Source organism: Pocillopora verrucosa, chromosome 3 (assembly GCF_036669915.1).
Source record: "Pocillopora verrucosa isolate sample1 chromosome 3, ASM3666991v2, whole genome shotgun sequence".
NCBI classification, from domain to species: domain Eukaryota; kingdom Metazoa; phylum Cnidaria; class Anthozoa; order Scleractinia; family Pocilloporidae; genus Pocillopora; species Pocillopora verrucosa.
In genome coordinates, this window is record NC_089314.1 from 30,159,516 (window position 1) to 30,180,926 (window position 21,411).

The 21,411-nt window shown below is 37.9% G+C and overlaps 1 protein-coding gene, 1 long non-coding RNA gene and 1 pseudogene across 9 annotated transcripts; all 3 read right to left on the reverse strand.

Annotated features, from left to right (window-relative positions):
- Positions 1–810: 810 nt before the first annotated feature.
- LOC131799283 (microfibril-associated glycoprotein 4-like) lies at positions 811–7,511 on the reverse strand. 8 transcript variants are annotated; one of them, XM_066163166.1, is made up of 6 exons: positions 7,392–7,511; positions 6,481–6,570; positions 4,590–4,810; positions 3,928–4,042; positions 3,428–3,808; positions 811–2,777 (listed from the first exon to the last, which is right to left on the reverse strand). In XM_066163166.1, the coding sequence occupies exons 1-6, from the start codon at positions 7,414–7,416 to the stop codon at positions 2,515–2,517; spliced, it is 1,095 nt and encodes a 364-aa protein (XP_066019263.1). In that variant the 5' UTR covers positions 7,417–7,511; the 3' UTR covers positions 811–2,514. The 8 variants fall into 8 exon arrangements, with proteins under 8 accessions (XP_066019263.1, XP_058972979.2, XP_066019266.1 ...); XM_059116996.2 differs by having other exon boundaries at positions 4,554–4,810; XM_066163169.1 differs by having other exon boundaries at positions 4,554–4,810; positions 5,330–6,570; positions 7,392–7,415.
- A 1,225-nt stretch (positions 7,512–8,736) lies between these two features.
- On the reverse strand, positions 8,737–12,214 carry LOC131799291 (microfibril-associated glycoprotein 4 pseudogene; annotated as a pseudogene).
- Positions 12,215–17,030: 4,816 nt separating this feature from the next.
- On the reverse strand, positions 17,031–19,694 carry LOC131799284 (uncharacterized). Its single transcript, XR_010716860.1, has 3 exons — positions 18,312–19,694; positions 18,107–18,221; positions 17,031–17,972 (listed from the first exon to the last, which is right to left on the reverse strand). It is a non-coding gene; the product is annotated as an uncharacterized lncRNA (long non-coding RNA).
- Positions 19,695–21,411: the final 1,717 nt, after the last annotated feature.

Below are 21,411 nucleotides of genomic sequence, written 5' to 3' on the forward strand. Positions count from 1 at the left end.
AAGGGGTAGTAGTTCACTTAGCAGTTCGCAAAAACGTTGGGCACCACTTCTTCTCAATTATTGAAGCAAGCACTGATTTGGAGGCTATGATTGTTGAGATAGGGTTATGACATCTTTAATCCTAGTATGCACATAGAATTTAGGCACTAGTTACGTTATACCTTTGTGTATCAAACTCTTGAACCTTGTGTACCTGGCAGACGCGGTTACACAAGCTGATAAATGAAAGCCGAAACACATAAAATGTACGAATATTGCATGCCTGTACTTTAGTTGTAAACCAGAAAAAGTTTCGTACTTTTCACAAATCTAACCTTCCACGGCTCTGTTGCTGTTGCTCAGCAAATGCATAATTTGACAGCACTATCTCAGACTCAGTCCACAAGAATGCTACATTTCGGTTATCATTCACTGTTTCCATCATGATCAGTGACTCCTTAAACCCCCGAGGAGCGACTGGCTTCTACTTTCTCCTGACAGTAACACCCTTAGATCAAATATAAAGGTCATGATAATAGTGGAAATGATCGCCAATTTGAGAGGCTCCTGATTGTCAAACAAATTCTCCTTGTCAGAACCATAGGAAATGGGATCCAAGGGAATGCAAAGAGAACAGGGTAGAGAATATGACTGACAAAGTAAGAGTGTAAAGGGTTAACCACTCGATCAGCTCAAACTAAGCAAGGGATCACAAACCACTCAACCGGAATTCAATGTATAGAGCCCATCTTTTATTTTAAAACAACGAGGTTATTGACATGTTATGGGCTCTCTTTCTTTTCTATTAATGGTTGTGTATTCAAAGTGATAAGTTGTCTTGCAAACAGAGCACAATTCAGCGGATATCAGGTAAAAATCTTGAATTTAAAACATGTAATTAAACATCTGATTAGTGAAAAAATCTTAACTAACAACTGCTGCTTTGAAATTTGCAAACAGAAAGCTTTTCAAACTTGATTGCTGCTGTTTCTGGTAGTCAATGTAACTGTAATAATTGGAATATTTCTGTACAATTGCATTGGTTTCATATTGAAAATGAATCTTACCATACAAAAATTACATTTGAACTTGAAGAAAGAAGAATTGTTTATCAGGGACAATGGTCATGAAGTTTATCTTATCTTTCTTTTAAGTATGCTTTTTTTTCTCCTTTTTAAAAAACCCAAGAAGAATGAAAAGTTCACAGTATCGGGAAACAACCTCAATTTCTAATCTGTGTTGAAGTCATACAAATCAAATTAATAGAACAAATTTTGCAATGACATTCAGTAAGGTGTGGTGATGATAAACTAATTCCCTACAAATGAGATATAAAAACAATGCATTGTGACTTGATTTCAGTTCACTAAATATCACAGCCAAAATGTGACGGAGCAAGTCGTAATGCGACCCGCGCTTTCACATTTGTGTTGTGTAACTAGCCAGGGTCTATAAAAAGCTTCCTTTTTTCAAGTTTACTCTAAAGAAAAAAGCTTAAAAAAATATTTTCATGGAAATATATATATATAAATGACAAGACGAAAAAAGCATCATTCTCTATTTCTTTACCGAGCTCAAAACCTACCATCTCTCTTATTTCTATCTACTGATACTAATAATTGGTCGAAAAGAAAATAAAACGGTGACATCGGCTTAGCCATAATATTTTATAAAGTTTCGGTGAAGACACGGAGTAGTGATACAATACAAGGAAATTATTACGAATTAGAGGCCTCCTTTATCCAGTCAGATATTGGCCTGAGTGTTGATAAAACAGCCAAGGTTATATCTAACGTGAGCCGATGTTATATGTAACCGATATGAACGCCAAAAGATCCAAAACAGTCTCTTTCATTCTAGGAAAAAAATTAAGTTTTACTGTACCTACTGATAGCGTCCTTGAAAGACTGAAGGCAGCGTAGTTTTTTCTTGTTTCGTTATGAAAATTGAAATGAGGAGGCAGTTTTGACAAATTTGAACTTCTAGTGCGAGAGAGAAAGTAGCGTCCCCTTTTACCTAGAGAAGTGGAACCACACCTCGGCACTGGCGTGCAGACTTTTTGATTACTCAGACTTAGAGCAAAAAGTCTGCCTCATCAACTATAATTTGTGGTGAAAAATCCATTGCCATAATGCAACTACGAGCAAATTGAAACAGATACTCATAAAACTCAAAAACAGGTCGAAGGTAATCTTAAGTCATCTCTCAATGCCGTATCACTTGAATGAGCTATTCTACGGAACTGATCAACATTTTCAGTTTAAAAACGTTTAGGGGACAACCATCCAACACCAAGAGTGAAATGTGAAGAAAAGAAATCGAACAGAAAAAAGAAAGTAATTAGAACTATATAGTTTTATTCCACTTGGTGTAAAATAGAGGCCTAAAATACGATATTGATGAAGGAAATAACGTATATCTTAGACTACTAAACAAACAAATTCAATAGAACCATTCCCTTTTTGCTGATTCCAACTGTGTAATAGTTGTGCTGTTAACTGCAAATGGCGGTTTTAATGTAAAGTGGCATGAAAGTCAGAAATCTGTTGGTCTCAATTTCATTTCGGTCCTCTTCAGCAAGTATCTTTGTCCCCCCCAGCCTCTCCAAATCACGCCATAAGCATAGGAGGAGTCAGTTCTATGATGATATCTGCCATTCAGGTTTGAGTGGTAACACTTAACATACCACCAGGCTCCGTGACGCGTCCTTGCACAGTTTTTCTCCCACTCATCATTATCTTGATCCGGAGTGCTCCAAGACCGATTACGATGATGAGAGAGAGAATCACCAGCAGATCCTAACGGATTAAATCGTGTCATACGGTTACACATAACATGATGACATTCAAATCGACAGTGTTGAATAAAAGCTACAATTCAATGTAACAATATAAGTATTGAATGAAAATGTCAATACTTGTCAAACTAATGTCAATACGAAGTTTTACTCCATGAAACCATTTGAAAATGTTGTTTTGTTTGGTTAAACAACTATTTGAAATGCGATACTTATCAAACATGGATGGATCAGTTGACTGAGAAAGTTCCATCCTCGGTTTTTGTTTCACTTTTCTGGCCACATTTCCCTTTGTCTACGAAGATGTCTCTAGTCTATTGGTGAACACCTTTACTTTTAATCTATGTACAATATGCACCCTCCCTAATTGCATTCGGGTGATGTTGAAGTAATTAATATTTTTCTTCATCGAGAGCTGCTAATACCAAACAGGTTACTAACACAATGATTATGACACTGTCCCTCTACCCAGTTTTACCTGAATTGAAAATGAGGATCAGCTTTTACTTGTCTTTCTCACTCATGGCACCAAACGTGTTATACTCAGCATAAAGATTATTCCCTTCAAAGTCTTACTGCGTTGATACTTACTCACTGTTTATGACACCAACGCTCCACCTGATCTAAAGATTACGGAACTTATTGCATTACCTGAATAATCACCGAGGATCAGCCTGTACTTGTCTTTCTCACTTGTAACACCAAACAAGTTATACTCAGCATAACGAGTTTCCCCTTGAAAGTCTTCCAAGTCCACACGCAACATGCTGTTATTATCTAAAGTCAGGCGGTGAATTTTGTCCAGTCCAAGCCAAAATTCACCATTCAAGTCACCAAAGCCACTTTTGTAGTCGGCCCATTTAAGGTAGAATTTAACCGAGCCGTCCAGTCTCTTCTGGAACACAGTCCATCCTCCACCCTCCGTCGTTTGGTCACAGAATACATCAAAGGCAGGCAAATCGTCAGGTTTAATTATGTACACGCCGTCAGTCTTTTTGCCGGATCTGTAGATTTCAGCGCAATTTCTTGCGACTGAAAATCAGCGAAAAAAATAGCATCATTAAGGTTATAATGTTTGGCTAATGATTGCCTTTTGCTAACATGACATTTACTTTGGCTAATTTAACTTTATACTGAACATTATCAAGTACAATTTTGGCAGTTTTCCCCAATGAATCCATCCTGACAGACACAACAAAAACCTTTGCTGGTGAATCCAGCTTGACAAGTGCCATTGTTCAAACATGGACTGCTGCTGCAGGGATTCTGTAGGAGGAAAGCAAAAATAGCTGAGCTTCGTGCAACTCAATCAAGAATAATCGAAAACGACACAACTTCATCTTTGTCTTAATCCCCTCAATTTGGTAAGAATATAAATATGTTATTCACCAGCCGGAAGGTTCGGATTGAGAAAAACCGTGCGGTTCTTGCATGAGTGTCACCCGAGGCCGTAGCCTACACATATTTTATGAATGAAGATTGTATCGATAAATTCAATTGTAAGCAACTACCACACGTTTTAACTTTCTAAGTAACTTTTTTGAAAGATCAAAAATAATTACAAACGATTTTTAGGCCGCGTGTCAACCTATCTAATATGTCATTAAAATTAAAAACGGCAAAGAAGGTACGGATGTTCTCGACGACTTACGAAAGCGTTACGGTGCCCGTGAGTAGAGATAGGAAAATGCGGACCGCGCTGTCGAAAGCACTAGTAACCAAACGGATGGCAGGATTCGTTACCGAACCCTCTGGGAGAAAAAAAAATAAATGTTACCTCGATTGCAAGATATGTGTAACCTGGTTTATTCACCAGTAGAAATGGGACATGGTTTTCCTCCGTGACGTTGTTCAACTCGCATTTGTGTTTTCCTTCATCTAAAGGTCCAATATTGATGGACACACAATTAGGATCCATATAGCACATCACTCTGCAGCTCCCTTCACTGAGTACCTCTGAACTTTTAATTGAGTAATTTTTTAATACCATGTTTGGTATTGGGTCCCTGAATATGATGTTGCGAAAACCGCTATCTGTAGAAGGCAAAAGTAATGAAAATTATTGATGTATCTTATGTCTGTGGGGAAATAAGGCGCAAGAAGCCGTTCTATTTGGCAACTTAGGCCACAATCACGCTAAAACTTGAATGAGTCTGATATAATTTCTACAGTTGAAAATTGGGTTATGTGATAATTTTTATCATAACATAGCTACTAAATTTGTCTAATCAAATTCAATTGCGCGAGCGTGCTTCATATTCCTATTGTGCACGCTCATGACGTCAGCAAACAAATCCCACGAGAAAAAAATTTTCCTTCGGGTTTAAAATGTTATAAAACAATTGGTTCTTACGTCAACTGTGCGTTCATCGAGATATGAATCACTTGGGAAGTTTGGAGAGCACTCAAGAAGCTAGAGTTGCTCGCGGCTACGCCTCGAAACTTCCCGTGTGCTTCATATCTCGATGAACGCACGCTGCCATATGAACCAATTGTTGATGAAAAATTATCATATTTTTCCACGTGTGTTGATATAGCCAATCAGCTACTTACACGTCACTCGCCTTTGGCGCCACTCGTTCAGGTTGATGAATGAACAGCAAAGCCTTCACGATTCTCAATACAAATTGTTTTTCGGAGCTTTCTCAAATTATGGCGGCTAAAACACTAAAAAAATCCGTATCGCTGGCAGACAATAAGGTTTAAACTTTCCTAGAAAGGGAAGAAAACCAATATACTAAAAGAAAAACCGAAAGCTGCGTATTCAGTGGCTTTCGTGTTAGCATTTCTCACGTCCGAGAATGAAAATGGACAACTGGAAGATTTGCCACTGGCCGATTTTTGCCGTTTACCTGAAACACCTTTTTCTGTAGGTAAGGACAAAGTAAATAAATGAGAATTTTTTAAATTGAAAATTACGACCATTGTTGTTTTTATAATCATGATTCAACGCATTTTTCCATCTTAAGAGTCAGCGCCAACGCACTTTACGATTGTTATTTGGGGATTGTCGATTCATTTATTTTCATTCATCAATGAAGTCGGCTTTTCTTCCCAGTAAAGGGCTATTGTGTTTATATGATACACAAAACAATAAATGGTTACTTGTAGATATGGAATTTCTCTTCTCGCGTTCAACTCGACACCTCACTCGTTCGCTGCGCTCATTCGTGAGCTATCGAGTTAAACACTCGATGAGAAATTCAATATCTACGTGCGTAAGTATTGATTTTCCTAACAGTACTGTTCAATAGAAGATTGTGTTCTAAAAAAACGTGCAGTTTCAGAATTTTCAACACAAAGCTACATAACATTCTGGCCATTCTAGTAAACAAACATTTAAGTATGGTAGATCAAATACTAAAATCTCGTACATAAAATAAATTTGTGTTCGTTTTTACCGTAAGAACCTCAAGAAGCTAGAGTTGTCTAGCCAGGGGGTAGTTCTTGCCTCAAGAAGCTAGAGTTACTCTCGGTTGCGCCTCGAGCAATTAATACTCTTCTCTCGTGCTCTCCAAATTTCCCAAGTGCATGCATAACTCGACATACGCACGCCTAGAGTGAATCAATTCTTTATTACACATATCGCTGATATCGACTGCTTTAATCCAAAAGCTGTCTGGAATATGGTATGGTCCTAAGCTCAAAAGGGACGAGAAAAGTTATAATGAAAGAGCTTGAATTTAAGACGAAATCCTACTCACCCATGCAACAGAAACACGGAAGGAAAGTTATTCCAAGTAAAATAAAGAGAATACCCATCATGGCAGCAAGGTCAGGTTTGAGCTCCATCGCTATAAAATTAAATGTAAGTATCACGATTATTATCTATATTATGCCAAAGTCAGGAGTCCACAAATGATTAAAATGCCCGTTGTCACATACACTTAGAATATATCTTTGTTAATCCTGAGTTCAGTTTCAATCTATGAGTTGTGTAGTCTTCAATGAACGCTTCATTACCCCGAATTTAAGATGCACACAATTACGTTTTCCATAAAGTGCCGATTTCGTCAGCGAATGTGTTCGTTCTAAAATGCAATTTTCACTTTAACCACTTGACAACAAAATTCTACAGTTGAGAGGTTTTTTCTCATCAAATATTTATCTTCTGCGTCAGTGAGTTCACCAGTCTATGATAAATATAGAGAGAAATTACGGAATTATTTTCAAAGAAATGATCATAAGACAATCCCTCCGCTGCATCTGTGATTTTCATATTCTAGTCTTGGCTTTTATTCTTTAATGGGCATGGTTTGAAGACCATGAAGGCTTAGGTGAAAACGGAGATAAGAAGTTTGTAAATATGCGCATTTACAGCTTTTAGTTTTTAATTAGAACTGGTCTCCTGAGGCAAGCGCTGTTGATTACAACTGTAAATGTTTCGTACCAAACCAGAAACTAGAAGAGATTTCTCTAATTTAATTGATTCAATAAACCAGAAGCTCCCAAAGCTGGTCGTTTTCATTACAATGGAACAAAGAGAACGGAATGTTGGGACCGGCGCCATAAAAATGACAGGAAAGAAATTTAAAAGGCGAATTATACTTACCAATGCAACAGAAGCACGGCGGGAAAGTTATTCAAAGTAAAAGATAGAGAAAGTTAATCATACCTGCAAGAACAAGTTTAAGCTGCATTGCCACTCCCTAGAAATATCATGATTCATCCAAAAAATATGATAGTGTGATCATATTTGTGTCTTCAACATATAACTAATATACCTGTTTCCTCGTAAATTCGAAAACTAATCATTCTTTAAAAAGCAGGTGTTCATATCTGATCTTTTTTTTTTATTTATTTATTTTTGCTTCGTCGTCTAACAACACATAGTTATCACGATTCTGGTGACAAAAATTTTTGAGATGATAATCGTTGCCGAAAAAAGGTTGGTCTTTTTTCTTTTTATCGCTTGAAAAATGATTTCTCAGGCGATTTTTTTCCGTATTTAGGCTTATCAAGGAAAATAACGGTATTGCAATGAGAATAATAGTTACAAGCAATCTGCATCACAGTGTTACTGAATATTTTATTCTAATCTATCAATTTTTTTGGTGGCCGTTGTATTAAGCTTCCACTGAAAACAAAACATTAAACTTATCCCCGTTACGAAAGGAGTTTGTTAACAAAAGCATTTTCAATCTGTTCAGCTTTCATATGTCCTTAATGCTTATGTTTTGAGGCAACTAAGTGCAATTAATTTGTTTGAGCCCACACATTGTCTTCGTATCAATGAGTTTAATGATGTAGTTAGTTTGTGAGTCACACGACTTTTAACTGGCCCCCACCCCCCCCCCCCCCCCCAATTCTTATTTAAAATTCTTGTGTTTGAACAACATTATTCGCTGGTTCTTACAGAGAGTCCACTGAAAATTATTTGCCTTAGTAGTTTAGTGGCTCACTCTTCTCGTTTAGGTAGGGCGGCTAAAATCTCACTGCTGAAAGGCGATGGGCCACTGTCAACTAAGATTGCCATCGTTCCATGCAATGGAGAAATTTTTGAGGCATTTATTTATCAGAGCTACTTAAGAAACAAGTATGGAAAACACACATCATAAATTGTGGACCGCAAAGTGCATTATAGCATTGTAAATTTTTTTCCATTTTTGAGAACAAATGTTTCAAGTTGAAGTCTCGGTTTGCTCTTGTTTGAATATTTGAATCTAAATCATAAATGCTAAAAATAAGATGAAATACATGAGGCACCAGGCAAGACAGCCGAACATCTGTAGCTCTATGACTAAATGTTCAAATCCATTATCTGCAAATAGACTGTTCATGTTTTCCCCTACTATTTATGTGGTTGTAACAGCGACGACTGCATGCGCAAACAGTAAATATTCAAGGTATCAGTTCGTAACCGAAAAAAAAACACAGCATTACTAGGTGCAGAGGACAGCTGACAAAAAGACAGCTAAATCTTTTAGACATCTAGTTGAACTATGTAAGGAAATAACAGTTCAGAAATCCACTGGCTTAAATTTCATCTCGGTCCTCTTCAAAGAGTATCGATATCCTTTCCAGTGATACCAATTCACACCATCACCTACGGAGGAGTGCTGTCCATGATGGTAAAGGCCATTCAGGTTGGAGTAATGACATGACTGGTACCACCAGGCTCCTTTGGATTCCGTGGCACAGTTTTTTACAGAACCATCGTTATCGTTGTCTTTGGTGGTAAATGGCTGGCCACGTTCACGGCTGAGTGAGTCACCCGCAGTGCCTGACATGATTAAAAATCAACAAATACAGAGATACTTTTCAGTATAGAATACAGATCTTTGGCGTCAAATAACATTGTAATTATCATTACCATCGTTAACATTGCCATCATCATCATCATCATCACCATTATGGTAGCATAATCATTGTTATTAATGTTTTATAATCATCATTATAGTTACGATTTACATCAGAACGCAAATTGAGTTTTTCGCCTTTCTACAATGTTGATTTAACACTTCAAAGGATTCCTTCGTTTTCTCGCTTTTCTCTTTTATCAAGAGAAACCTCTACACAGATATCAGGCGACATGTTATTGTTGCCGTTCTATGATAATTACCCTTAAGTTTTCACGGTATTCCGGCGAACTTAGGTAGCACTGAGGACTAAAACTAATGAGTCTTCTTGATTACAATGACCGCCATTTATTGGCGATCATTTGTAGTTAAAATCGACTAAAAATTAAAACAGTCGCAAGTAAATGCTCAGCAGTGCTCATTAAACTTAGGGAATTATGGACATGTGCCGTATCAATAAATGATCCATTCTATAAAAATTAACTTCTGCTATTTCTAAAATGGTGGATTAATTCTTCTACTCACTCTTCTCGCTAATCATTCATATTTACCCTACTCCTGTGTGGCATTTGAAAATTAAAATAATGAAAAACTCAAAATAAAACCAACGAACAACAAATTATAGTACTTCTTTAAACATAGAACGTTATTCATTTTTGATCATTTGTGAAACAAATCGAACGAAACGTCATTCACCCAGAAGTGAATCGTTAACAAGACTCAGGAAACTTCAGAACTTACTAACATCTAGATGGATGGATCCTAAATGTGTCATCTTCCATTTTGCTGATTATTGAGACAATCGCGTAGCTAAAGGGGGAGGGGGTGGTGTCCTGGCGTGCCTGTGACCCCCCATGTAAGCCGTTATGTCACAAGTAAAATGAGTACCTTTTGTTTGAGGCAGTGTGACCCCACCCTCCCCTCCCCTCTACTCTTTGAAAATTCCTGGCTGCGCCTCCACTCGTGTGGCATGGAAACTTAAAACAGCTATTTAAAACTGAAAAGCTAGCTTAAAAACAAAACAGCAAACATTAAACTATATATCGGTAAAAAGGTTGCGAAGAATATCCCTATGCACGACTGTACTTTATTAGTCATAATAAGCATAATCTCATCAGCGAGTATTTAAACACAATGGCGGGTGCATAATTGAACTCATTATCTTGATCTTGACTCCACGGTCAGATACGATGATAAAAGAGAAAAAATCATAAGCATATTCTCACAAAATAATTGACGAAATTCAAATTCATAATTTTACTGACTTACGATCAGCCGTTCAATGAGGGTCTCGATGGAATTAACCTGGTGTCAGTTATCGGCCAAAAAATTTAGCCGTTAGGCGAAACAATCATACAAATTTGAACTGTTAGTCATAAAAAAATTAACCGTAAAGTTTTTTTTTGGTAGCCACAATGAAAAGATATGAACCGTTAGCCTTAAATTTGCAAAAATTTTAACCGTTAGCCGTAAAAGCCACCACCCTATTGAGAACATCTTCAATGAGGTAAACATAATTGATCTTGAAAAATCTTATCAATCCATTCAATAATAGTGTTGTTGACGACTCTTTGAAAAGAGATCATCACCTTCTCTTTACCTTTAAATACCTCCATATTAAAAAATAAGACTCTTGTATTCCGCTGGAAAGACTTGAAACTTCCTGTTCAAATTGCCACTCCCCCAGGTACGAATGACAATCTAACGCCCATGAAGTGCCCGGTGGGGATGATGAAGCTTTGAATTTATCGGCACATAGGTACGAGTTTTCATCGTAACAGAATCTAGGTACCTTCCACTTTACTTATTTTCCCACCTCCACTCTCCTTGCAAGCAGAACATTTTTTCTTACCTGAATAGTCACCAAGAATCAGCTTGTACTTGTTTTCCTCGCTCATAACACCAAACATATTATACTCAGCATAAGCAGTATTCCCTTCAAAGTCTTCAAGGTCCACACGTAGCACGTTGTTATGATCAGAGGTCAGACGGTGAATCTTGTCCAGTCCGAGCCAAAACTCACCACTCAAATTACCGAAGCCATGCTTGTAGTCAGTCCAGTCAAGGAAGAAATCAACCGAGCCGTCCACTCTCCTCTGGAATACAGTCCATCCTCCACTGGACGTCTTTTGATCACAAAATACCTCAAAGACATACTCTCTAGTTCCAAGTGGATCCAACCAATACTTCTTGCTGATGGTGTCTTCTCCCTCACTCGCCTTTATTTCCCAGCAAGACCTTGCGGGCAGCTCAGGAATTGATCCCAAAGCAGCTGTGATGGAAAGAAAGCAAAGAAACAAACAATGCATTGACAGTTTTGAAACATTCTGAGATCAGTTGTTGCTCTAGAGCTCAATGATTCTCGAATAACTTGAACTGAATTCTTCCCCTGTAGCCGATATCTGTAGTACTCTATGAATTGTATCAGGACTTTTATGCATATCAAGGGTTTATAAGGAAAAAATACTCAAAAGAATAAGCATTTGGTCACAGTTGTTTTTCAACTTTTATGAAAAGTGAATTCCTCGACGTTTTTGACATGTTAATTTTCTATTTACCCTTCTGTGCAGATGAAAGAAGTGCAGTCCAACCTGTAATAAGCGGTCACCCACCAGGAATGTAGGGGTGACCGCTAAATATAGGCTGACCGCTAAGGACATGTTCCAGAGAATAGTGAGAGAATTTTAAAATAACCACAAAAATCGACATTTGATGCCTTAATTGACCACTTAATGTACAAAAACTTGCTCAAGAATGCTAATTACTTAACAGAGGTGACCGCTGGATAGATGTGAAAATTATTCTAATCCAAGGTTTAATTGGTTACTACTTGATGTCAAACAAATAAATAAATAATTCTCATAAAATTACATACCCCTGTCTACCAAACGTTTATGGTAAAACCGTGAAGGGTCTCGAAGGAAATTCTCAGGTCTTGCCTCCTTGGTCCGGTTATTCAGTTCGCAGGACTTTTCTCCGACTACGTAATTGTAACTTTGGCAGGTGATTTCTCTTTCACAACTCATATCACACTCATGGATGGCGGTTACTGAAAACGTTTTGAAAACAAATCCCTGCAGAGCCATCCACTTATGCTCCTTTCTTGTCTGCATTGTTTGCCAGTAGCCACAATGCCCATCAAGAAGCCAACGAAGTAAAAAAAAGATACCATCCTCGACATTTTACTTCTTAATTCATCTCCTACATAATCGAAATAAAGCCAAACATTAACTCAAGCGGAGAAATAATAGAAATTACCGACGAGTTCTTCAGGTCACTACTTCTTTCACAAACACAAACTTATTATTGCACCACAGTAAAGTCAAAGTCGAATTTAATTTCTCTCGTGAAGTTGTTAACGTTATGTTAGTTTGAAACTCATGTCATTATATCAAATAACAAATTGTGCAATAATTTCTGCGATTATGTTCAATTACTTCTATGGGTATTAACAAACAGGAAAAAAAAACTCAAAAATGCGATGAAATATGTTACAAAGATATCAGATGACATGTTATCGTTGCTATTCTATGATAATTACCCTCAAATTTTCACGGCATTCCCACGAACTTTGGTAGCACTGAGGAATAATAAGTAAGGAACTCTCTTGATGACAACGACCGTCATTCATTAGCGATCATTTGTGGTACAAAATCTACTAAAAATTAGAACAGATTGTGCGCTAATTTCTGTGATTATGTTCTACCATAAATTACTTCTTTGGGTAACGCAAAGGAAAAAACTCAAAAATCAGGCGCAAAAGATTCAAAACCATCATATGATCTTTCAAGTTTTGATCGTTATTAGCCTTTTGAAGGTAGCTGATAGCTCAATACCAGTTCGAGTTGTTTTAATTAAATATAGTAGGACATAAAATGGTTTGAAAGGTTTGCGAACTAACGAGGTTAATCGACATCAGTCTGGTCCAGTTTTGTAAAAAAAAAAAGAAGAATAAATCCAATAAATAAATAAATACCCATTTCGTAATAACGATTGAATTCTCATATATTACATACCCCTGTCTACCAAACGTTTATGGTAAAACCGTGAAGGGTCTCGAAGGAAATTCTCAGGTCTTGCTTCCTTGGTCCGGTTATTCAATTCACAGGACTGTAACTCACATTAACTGTATCACACTCATGGTGGCAGTTACTAAGAACGTTTTGAAAACAAAGCCCTGAAGAGCCAATCTATTTATGTTCCTTTCTTGTCTGCATTGTTTGCCGGCAGTAGCCACAATACCCATCAGCAAGTAAAAACAAGACACCTCCGTCGACATTTTACCTCTTAATCCATCTCCTACATAATTAAAATAAAGCCAAACATTAACTCAAGTGAAGAAATAATGGCAATTACCGACGAGTTCCTCACTACTTTTTTCTTGATCAAACCTCTCGATTCCCTGAAACACATACGCAAAATATTCAAAACCATCATATGATCTTTCAAGTTTGACCGTTATTAGCTATTTGAAGATAGCTGATAGCTCAATACCTGCTCGAGCTGTTTCAAATAATATTGGACATAAAACAGTATGAAACGTTTGCGAACAATCGCAGTTAATTAACATCAATCTGGTCCAGTTTTGTAAAAAACAAAAAGACAAAGCGAAAAAAACTTGAAATGTTATAAATTATAGACGTACCTGAAAAAAGAAGAAAGACTACACTTTAAGAGAGTATATAGAAGAAGTGAATAAGACTATAAAGTTTGTCATGGATTTAGGTCTAGACGTGACTATTGATTCCTTCTTTACAATGATATCAGGCTGCGTCTTATTTTGTATAAACTCAGTTAAAACCAGGTGATTCCTTGGGAAGGTCAATTTTTTCAAACATCTGGTTTAAATGAATTAATTCAATCAGTATTCTAAGCGTTGTCAATGCCCCTGCTAAGTAAGGGTGTCAAACAGTTTTTAGTTGAAAGTCTCACGAGTCTGCCGCTTTGACTCTGTCAGTTAGTGCGGCTGTTTTTTAAAGAAAAGCTTTGTTTATTAGAATTTAAAAGTTTTCAAACAGTGACAAGCTATTCTCGTCAAGGCAAAAAATTCTCTCATTGGATTACTATATTAAATGTTCTCCTACCCATAAAGGACTTTCAGAACACAACACTGTTGTACGTATATCAGAACAAACATTTGCCAAGTGTTGTTTCGTAACCGTCAACTTAGTTTGCAGAGCTGGCGTAATTTTGGCAAGCGTGTGCTCAGTATTTCTTAACAAAATCTATGACCGCCATCTTTGATTTTCATGGCATCAGAAGGCTGGGGAGAGCAAGAAATTGGCACCAGGGGGGCGGTCGACGATCAAAAATAAGGAGAGGGACGAGGATGGAGGAGTGAATATTACGCCTACCCCAAGTCATCGCTATTTTGCAAAACTCCGTTCGCCCAGGAATGGAGTTCCTGATTGGTGCGGTTAAGCTCCAGCTGTCAATCACAAGCCAAATAAGTCATTTGAGTGTTATCCTGACATTTCGCTCTTGTAGGAGGAGGAGAATGATGGCAAACTCTGATTGTGAAGTTATTAGTTTCGATTCCGCTCTCGAGGAAGCACTTAAGTGTCTTTCGGAATTTAATATGTCTCGCGCATTAAAATCGGGACAAAAAGAAGCAATTTCTATACTGGTTTCTGGAAAGGATTTACTAGCCATGTTGCCAACTGGCTTTTGGAAAAGCCTGATATTTCAGGTGTTGGTTCCTATAAAAGAAATTATGACGGGAACTTTCGAGCGGAGCTGTCGTTTGTCCGCTTCAATGTATTGTTGATGATCAAATAGAATAAGCATCTTCGATCAGATTAACGGTAGGTACGCTCGCGGATTGTCATTTGGAGGATAAAGAGTGCGACAAATTTCAAATCATATTTGCGTCAGCAGAGAACGTTTTGGTGAAGCCATTTTTTTTGTCGATGAAAAAAATAGCCACACCGTTTCACCAGAGTAAGCCGGTTTGCATCATGGCGGGTAAACCATCAAATGATGTTGTTTGTTGCTTCAAAGTATAGTCTATGATCAAATGAAAGAAAAAAGAAAATTATTAAATAGATTAACGGCAGCTATACTCAAGGATTTTGTTTGGAAAATATAGAGTGCAGCAAACATCTGTTCATATTTGTGATCGCGGAGGAGGATTTGTCCAAGCCATTTCTTTTCTGGCTGGAAAAAAACTGCCTCACCGTTTCACTAATCGGCTCTACGTGTGTTTGTTTTTGGCGGAAGAGAGAGCTTCCGGTTTTTAACTTGATTAATTTTAACTTTACCTGTTCATTTCCGGAAATGCAGTTACGCGCAACTAACCAGGGGGTGTTTTTTCTCTTCGAGCAGGCGCCTTCTCGCCCTTCCCCCGCCTCCTAACCCCACCGTCCACTCTAACCCCAAATCAAACATGGCTGGTCGGATAAAGAATCGCGACCTTATAACGTTAGCTCGCACTCACAAGACGCCTGCACTGCAGGCTACTATTACCTCTTCTCCTTTACCATTTAATCGGCGATGAGAATCAACTCGCCGATCTATAAGGTTACTTCCCACCTTCGCGGGTGTCCTTCGGGAAAAAATTCGTACGCGCGCTTCTTTCACTAAAATCCTAGCAAACTATATATCAGAAGAAAGCTTAATTAATGCAGTTTACGATAAAAATTTAATTTAAGCGACTTTTCAAAAGGAACTCGCGCCACGCCAGGAATTATCTCGCCTCATGAAACCGCTAACCAATAGGACAACGGAACCTCCTAGCGTCAATGACGATGGATCAAGATCTCCTGGGAAAAGTAACCCATTGCAGACACGCTTTATTTTAATCTCGATCGCTCGGTAAAGGGTTGAGGAGGACGACACAATAATGACCACCATGTATAGCAAATTTGGGTTTGACGGCGACTTCTTTGTTCGAAATCTGGACGCCAGCGTGGGCTCCGCCAGTACCAGTCACTTCCACAAAGGGATTTTTTTTTCTTTTCTTGACAGAATGGCACCCTTTCTTTCTTCTTAAGGCCTGTTTTTTTTTTTCTTATATTTTCCCAAAGAGTTTCTTCCGCTTTTGATTTTTCCACGAGCAAAGATTTTTCCATGAACAAAGAGCTTCCACGTTTAAATTTTGTGAAGTGTGCGATATCAAAAAATATAGAAATAAGATGAAAATCGAGCCCCAACATGAGCGGTTGCCGCAGAAGTTCCCCCAAGGGACTCGCCCAGGTCCGACACCTTCCTGATTTATTAACTTTTACTTGAAAATACGTTTTTCTACATAACTCGGGTGCGTTTTAAGACTTCAGATATTTCTTTATGGAAACGTTAGGTTGAATGTTTGAATTCAGTTTAGTCAAATAAAAGAAAAATCGATTTTTCGGCTTCTGAGGGTGGGAAGTAACCTTAAACTGATGCTGAACACCTCAAGGAATGCTTAAATAGTATTTCTGAAGCGTCTCGGTCTAGATTTGTGAGACCGTTTCCCAAGCGTACCTTTGTACCAGGCCTTCCCAACCAAGACAAACATGCACTTCCGTTTCTGGAGACTGGTTCTACTCGCTAAATTATGTTGCAAACCCCTCTACAACAGTTGGGTTAAATGTGTTGTACCATGGAGATAGTCATGCCTTAAGTTTTCGACAGCAGATAACAGAATGGGAGCATGAGCAATTTATCCAACGATACTTTTTTTAACTGGACTGATCTCTTCTCTATTGTAAACCTTCTCTGATTTAGACGCTTAATTTACAGGGATTTATGCAGGCCCTTTTGAGTGCTCGCGCACTGACGTGTCTTAAGGTTTTGGCGTCTATTAGGTATATCAGAATTTCTACTTTGCACGAAATCTGATGTAGTTCAACGAGAACTCTCATCCACATACCGATGATTAATTTTTTCGAATTAAAGGTAGTAAGTCAATGTTTGCAGTCCGTGCAACAATAACGAGTTGGATATTGTTTTATTAGGCCTGGTTGTTCAAAGCCTGGTTGAGATCACTCAGGGTTAGTGTGATATCTAGCTTAAGATCTGAAAGCTCTAAAAGAAATTCAATACAATTATTTTTGTCCACAATATGATGACTGGATGCCCTTCAAAGAAGAGAAAAAATTATTAGAGAAAGACTTTCAAACAAAAGGATAAAGAAACTTGAACAAAATTTTAACCCTGGGTTAGCGCTAAACAGCCTTCGAACAACTTTGAAAATTGGGGAATATCACTTGGAGTATATTCGGTCACATGAAGCGTTTCGACCAATCGCGCGTGCAAAGATATTTGATGGATTATACCAGTCAATATACCTCAGCACAATACCTTAGAACCTGATGGGGAAGATCCCAAGAAAAAAAACCTATTCTTAACGGAGATTGATTCAGTTCAACCCTTATGTGTAACCATTTACTTTGCGCTCTCCTCACTCACTAATAGTTGAAGCAAACAGAAACGTTTACATGGAGAAGGTAGAGTCGTTCTGTTCAACTCCTTGGTTATGCCAATAACGTTAATAATTCGTTTGTGGGTTGTTGGTGGTGAAAACTTCATTATATTACACGAGTATGAGCCAAGGTTGAGCTTGCACTTGTCATTCTCACTCGTGACACCAAACATGTTATACTCAGAATATCGAGTATTCCCTCCAAAGTCTTCCAAGTCTACACGCAGCATGTTGTTGTCATCTGGGGTCAGGGCGTGAATCTTCTCCAGTCCCAACCAAAATTCACCATTCACGTCGCCAAAGCCATATTTGTAGTCGTTCCAGCTGAGGTAGAAATCAACCGAACCCTCAAATCTCTTTTGAAACATCGTCCGTCCTCCACCGGCTTTTGTTTGGTCACAGAATACATCAAAGGAGGACAAACCATCTGGTCTAATGGCGTAAAAGCCGTCTCTTTTTCCTCCGGACTTGAAAATTTCGGCACAATTTCTGCAAACTGATACAACAAAAACATGTAAAGACAAGAGTATAAGAAACTAAGTTAGCATGCATAAGAAAATCACAATTTCTCAAGTAGATATTTTGAAATTATTTAATCGAAGCAACGAAAAGAAAATGTTTTATAGGTACCTAACCAACAACTCTCTCCAGTAAATCCTGTGCGACAGAGACAGCGAAAACCTTTACTGGTTTCAGCTTGACAGGTGCCATTCCTCAAACAAGGGCTGCTGCTGCTGCAGGGATTCTGTTGCGGTAGAAAACAAAGGAGATAGGGTGCAAATCAAAGATCGATAAAGACCTACCGACATAAAAAACGGTACGATGCAAGTCTTACCTCGATGGCCAGAAAGATATAAGACAGCTATCCTCAAGGAAGAAGCCGCTGAACTGACTTTCATCTGAAATGTTGTTTGATTCGCACATATGTTTCCCTCCCTCTAAAGGTCCTCTAAATTGATGGACACACAGTTAGGCTCCATATAACACATCACTCTGCAGCTCCCTTCATTAAGCATCTTAGTACGCTTGATAACGTAATTTTTGAGTGCCATGTTTGGAATTAGATTCTTTAAAATGATGTTCTAATTTTCATCATCTGTTAAAGGAAGAAAATCTTGATGATAAGTTAACACAGAGTTTTTCCTTAGGCAAGAAATAACACATTATAAATTTACCTCAATTTGAAATTTCTAGCATTGCAGAACATCTTGAGGAAACATATCAATTATTGACAGCTTAAACAATTCAAAAGTCACGCACAAGAATTAAAAGACAGCTTAAGATAATGAATACTCCAGAGTTTTATCAGGTTTCAAACTTTATCTACAATTGTCGTCGGTAAGAGTGCAAGCATTCGATAAAAAAAGTCACTTTTTCCTTATATATGTAATATGTCGTTTAAGTTATTGAGTAATTAAATTTCTTACCCCATTGAACAATCTATTTATTAATCAAGTTCAGAATCCTTTACTAAGGAACATCGCAGAGGACGGATAATATTGCAAAGTAACCTGTAAAACTGAATTTTAGATGCATCAGAATATTTTCTTTATTTTTATACCACTCTTATACCACTTTTTTGTTCTTACCACATTTTGAAGTCATCTGTGATCTATTACTGAACAGACGCACGGCAACTTGGAATCTATTTGATAAATAGAGCAGAGAGCCGAGCTAAAGCTGTGAGGCCATCTACCAAAATGTTCTATGTCCGACCTTTTCCGGGACTTTTCTCTAATTTTTTTCCTTTAATTGAAAGCGAAATTTCGGAACAGGCGAGTCGGCAAATAGCAACAGAAGAACCAAACAAAGGCTCGTGAACATGCCAGGCGCCGTAATCGACGTTATTATAACGTGAGCAGAGACGAAAATCCTCAAAGAGAAAACGAAATGAACAGTCCGAGTTCTTAAGGTTTTCACACTCAGTTCAGATTGCAAGCTTACGTACGATAATAAAAATCAAACACAGCTAACACTCGCGTAGTATATATAGTTTCGTGTTGAAAAACAAAAGAGAACAAAACAGGAATGATGAAAAATATAGCCGAACTAGCATAACTGTTAAAATGCATACTAATCATGACAGTGTTAGAGCGACCGCGATCATACTGTGGTCCAACGCGGCTAGCTCATCATGACGATCTCCAGTCATCGCAGTCAAGTAAGCCTCACAAATTACATAGGTCGCCCTTCGAGAGAAGAACTAGGAGCTTGCTCTGATATCCTTTCCGATGTGTTGAATGGAAGGCCACATCAGTCACTGCAGTCAGTCGAGTTTTACGGCGCTTTCATCCCGAGAAACCTTCATGTTTCAGTAAATTCAGCTGTCGTTCATTCATAAAACATATGCTTGAACAGCTTTTTTTCTGATTGTCACTTGAAAAAACTTGCGTGTTGTTATAATTATAAGTCACAATTCGGCCGGATTTCACTGAACATATCACTTTCAGATTCTGTATTAGAGTCTAAAAAGCATCATGTTAAATTCGACCTGCCGAACTGTTAAGTTTGTAAACTACTGCAGAATGTGAACTTTGATGGTTTTTTAACTTTGATGGTTTGACATTTTTGACAACTTAAGTCTTGTACAGCTAATCAGATTATTTGAACCATTCCGACAGGGATTCTAATTGGCTTATTGTAGCGTGCTTTATGAGAGTATGGAGCATGCTAACGACACTGTCGCTTGCTTTGAAAATAAACTTTGTTTTGAAAATTGAAAGTAAAGCGATGACAATTTAACGGATTCTTTATTATAAAACAAATAGAGAAGCCTTGGCTGTGCTCTGTTCTGTTATAAAGCACTTAGGAAGCGGCTAGAGCACTCAAGAAATGGGGAGAAACACTCAACTGTATCTTGTATTTCTTCCTACACTTATTTCGTGCTCGAACCGCTTCCTGCGTGCTTTATAACAGAACAGAGCACAGTCACGAAAGAAGTAGTCGAGTGTTTCTCCCCACTTCTTGAGTGCTTCAGCTGCTTCCTAGATGATTTACAACAGAACAGAGCACAATGAAGGCTCCTTTTTAATACGGGCTACGCATTTTCGTTTCCCTTTAATTCCCAGCCAGATGAAACATCAATATGGGTGCTTCACGCAACAGAGTGGGTTTCATAACATAAAGCAATCATCGGATAATCTTGCCGAAGCCGAAAGCTGACGCAGATAACAAAAATACTAGGTTTGGGAATTCGTGATATCATTTGAATACTGAATTTAATAAACTTTTTATCGTACATTTTTTCTATCTGAGTTTGCAAAACTTTGAGGATACCATAAGGATGAGGTACTTGGAAACTAAAAATCTTTGAAGTCCATTGAGAATACAAATGAAAACCTCGCGTGGTTTGATATGTGATCCGAAAAAAGTGTGGTTTTCATCTCTGTTTTCATTTTTGGCCATTTTTTTTTTATTCATTATCACACTATGAATTATTAATGAGTTTTAGAACTTGACACAGTAAATGCAATATCCGCTGCAGACATTGAATTTACCATGTCAACTTCAGACGCTGTTGTATAAAGACTGAATGCTGTCGACTAATCAGAGTTTTGATAGTCTAACATGTCTAATGTATGATAATACCAATTGCCCTACGCGCACTTTAATGGACAATAGTGGACAAAAATCCTTGTATGAGGGCCGAGTGAGATGGAATGAGCGAGACCTTACAAAATCAGCGTGTTTCCGTGTTGTGTGTATTTCAAATGGAGCGGGAAGGAATTACAAAAAAATCAAAAACACTTGCAGGGGCGTAGCCACCTTCAACAACTTTTTGTAGACCTGCTCCCTAAGTAAGTTCAATTCTTGTTTCAACATTTGCAAGAGTTATATTACAAAAGTCGAGAGGGCAGTAAAAAATTGTAGGCCCAGGAAATATATATAAGCTGACTACACCCCTAACATGCACTGATACATAAGTGTAATATATT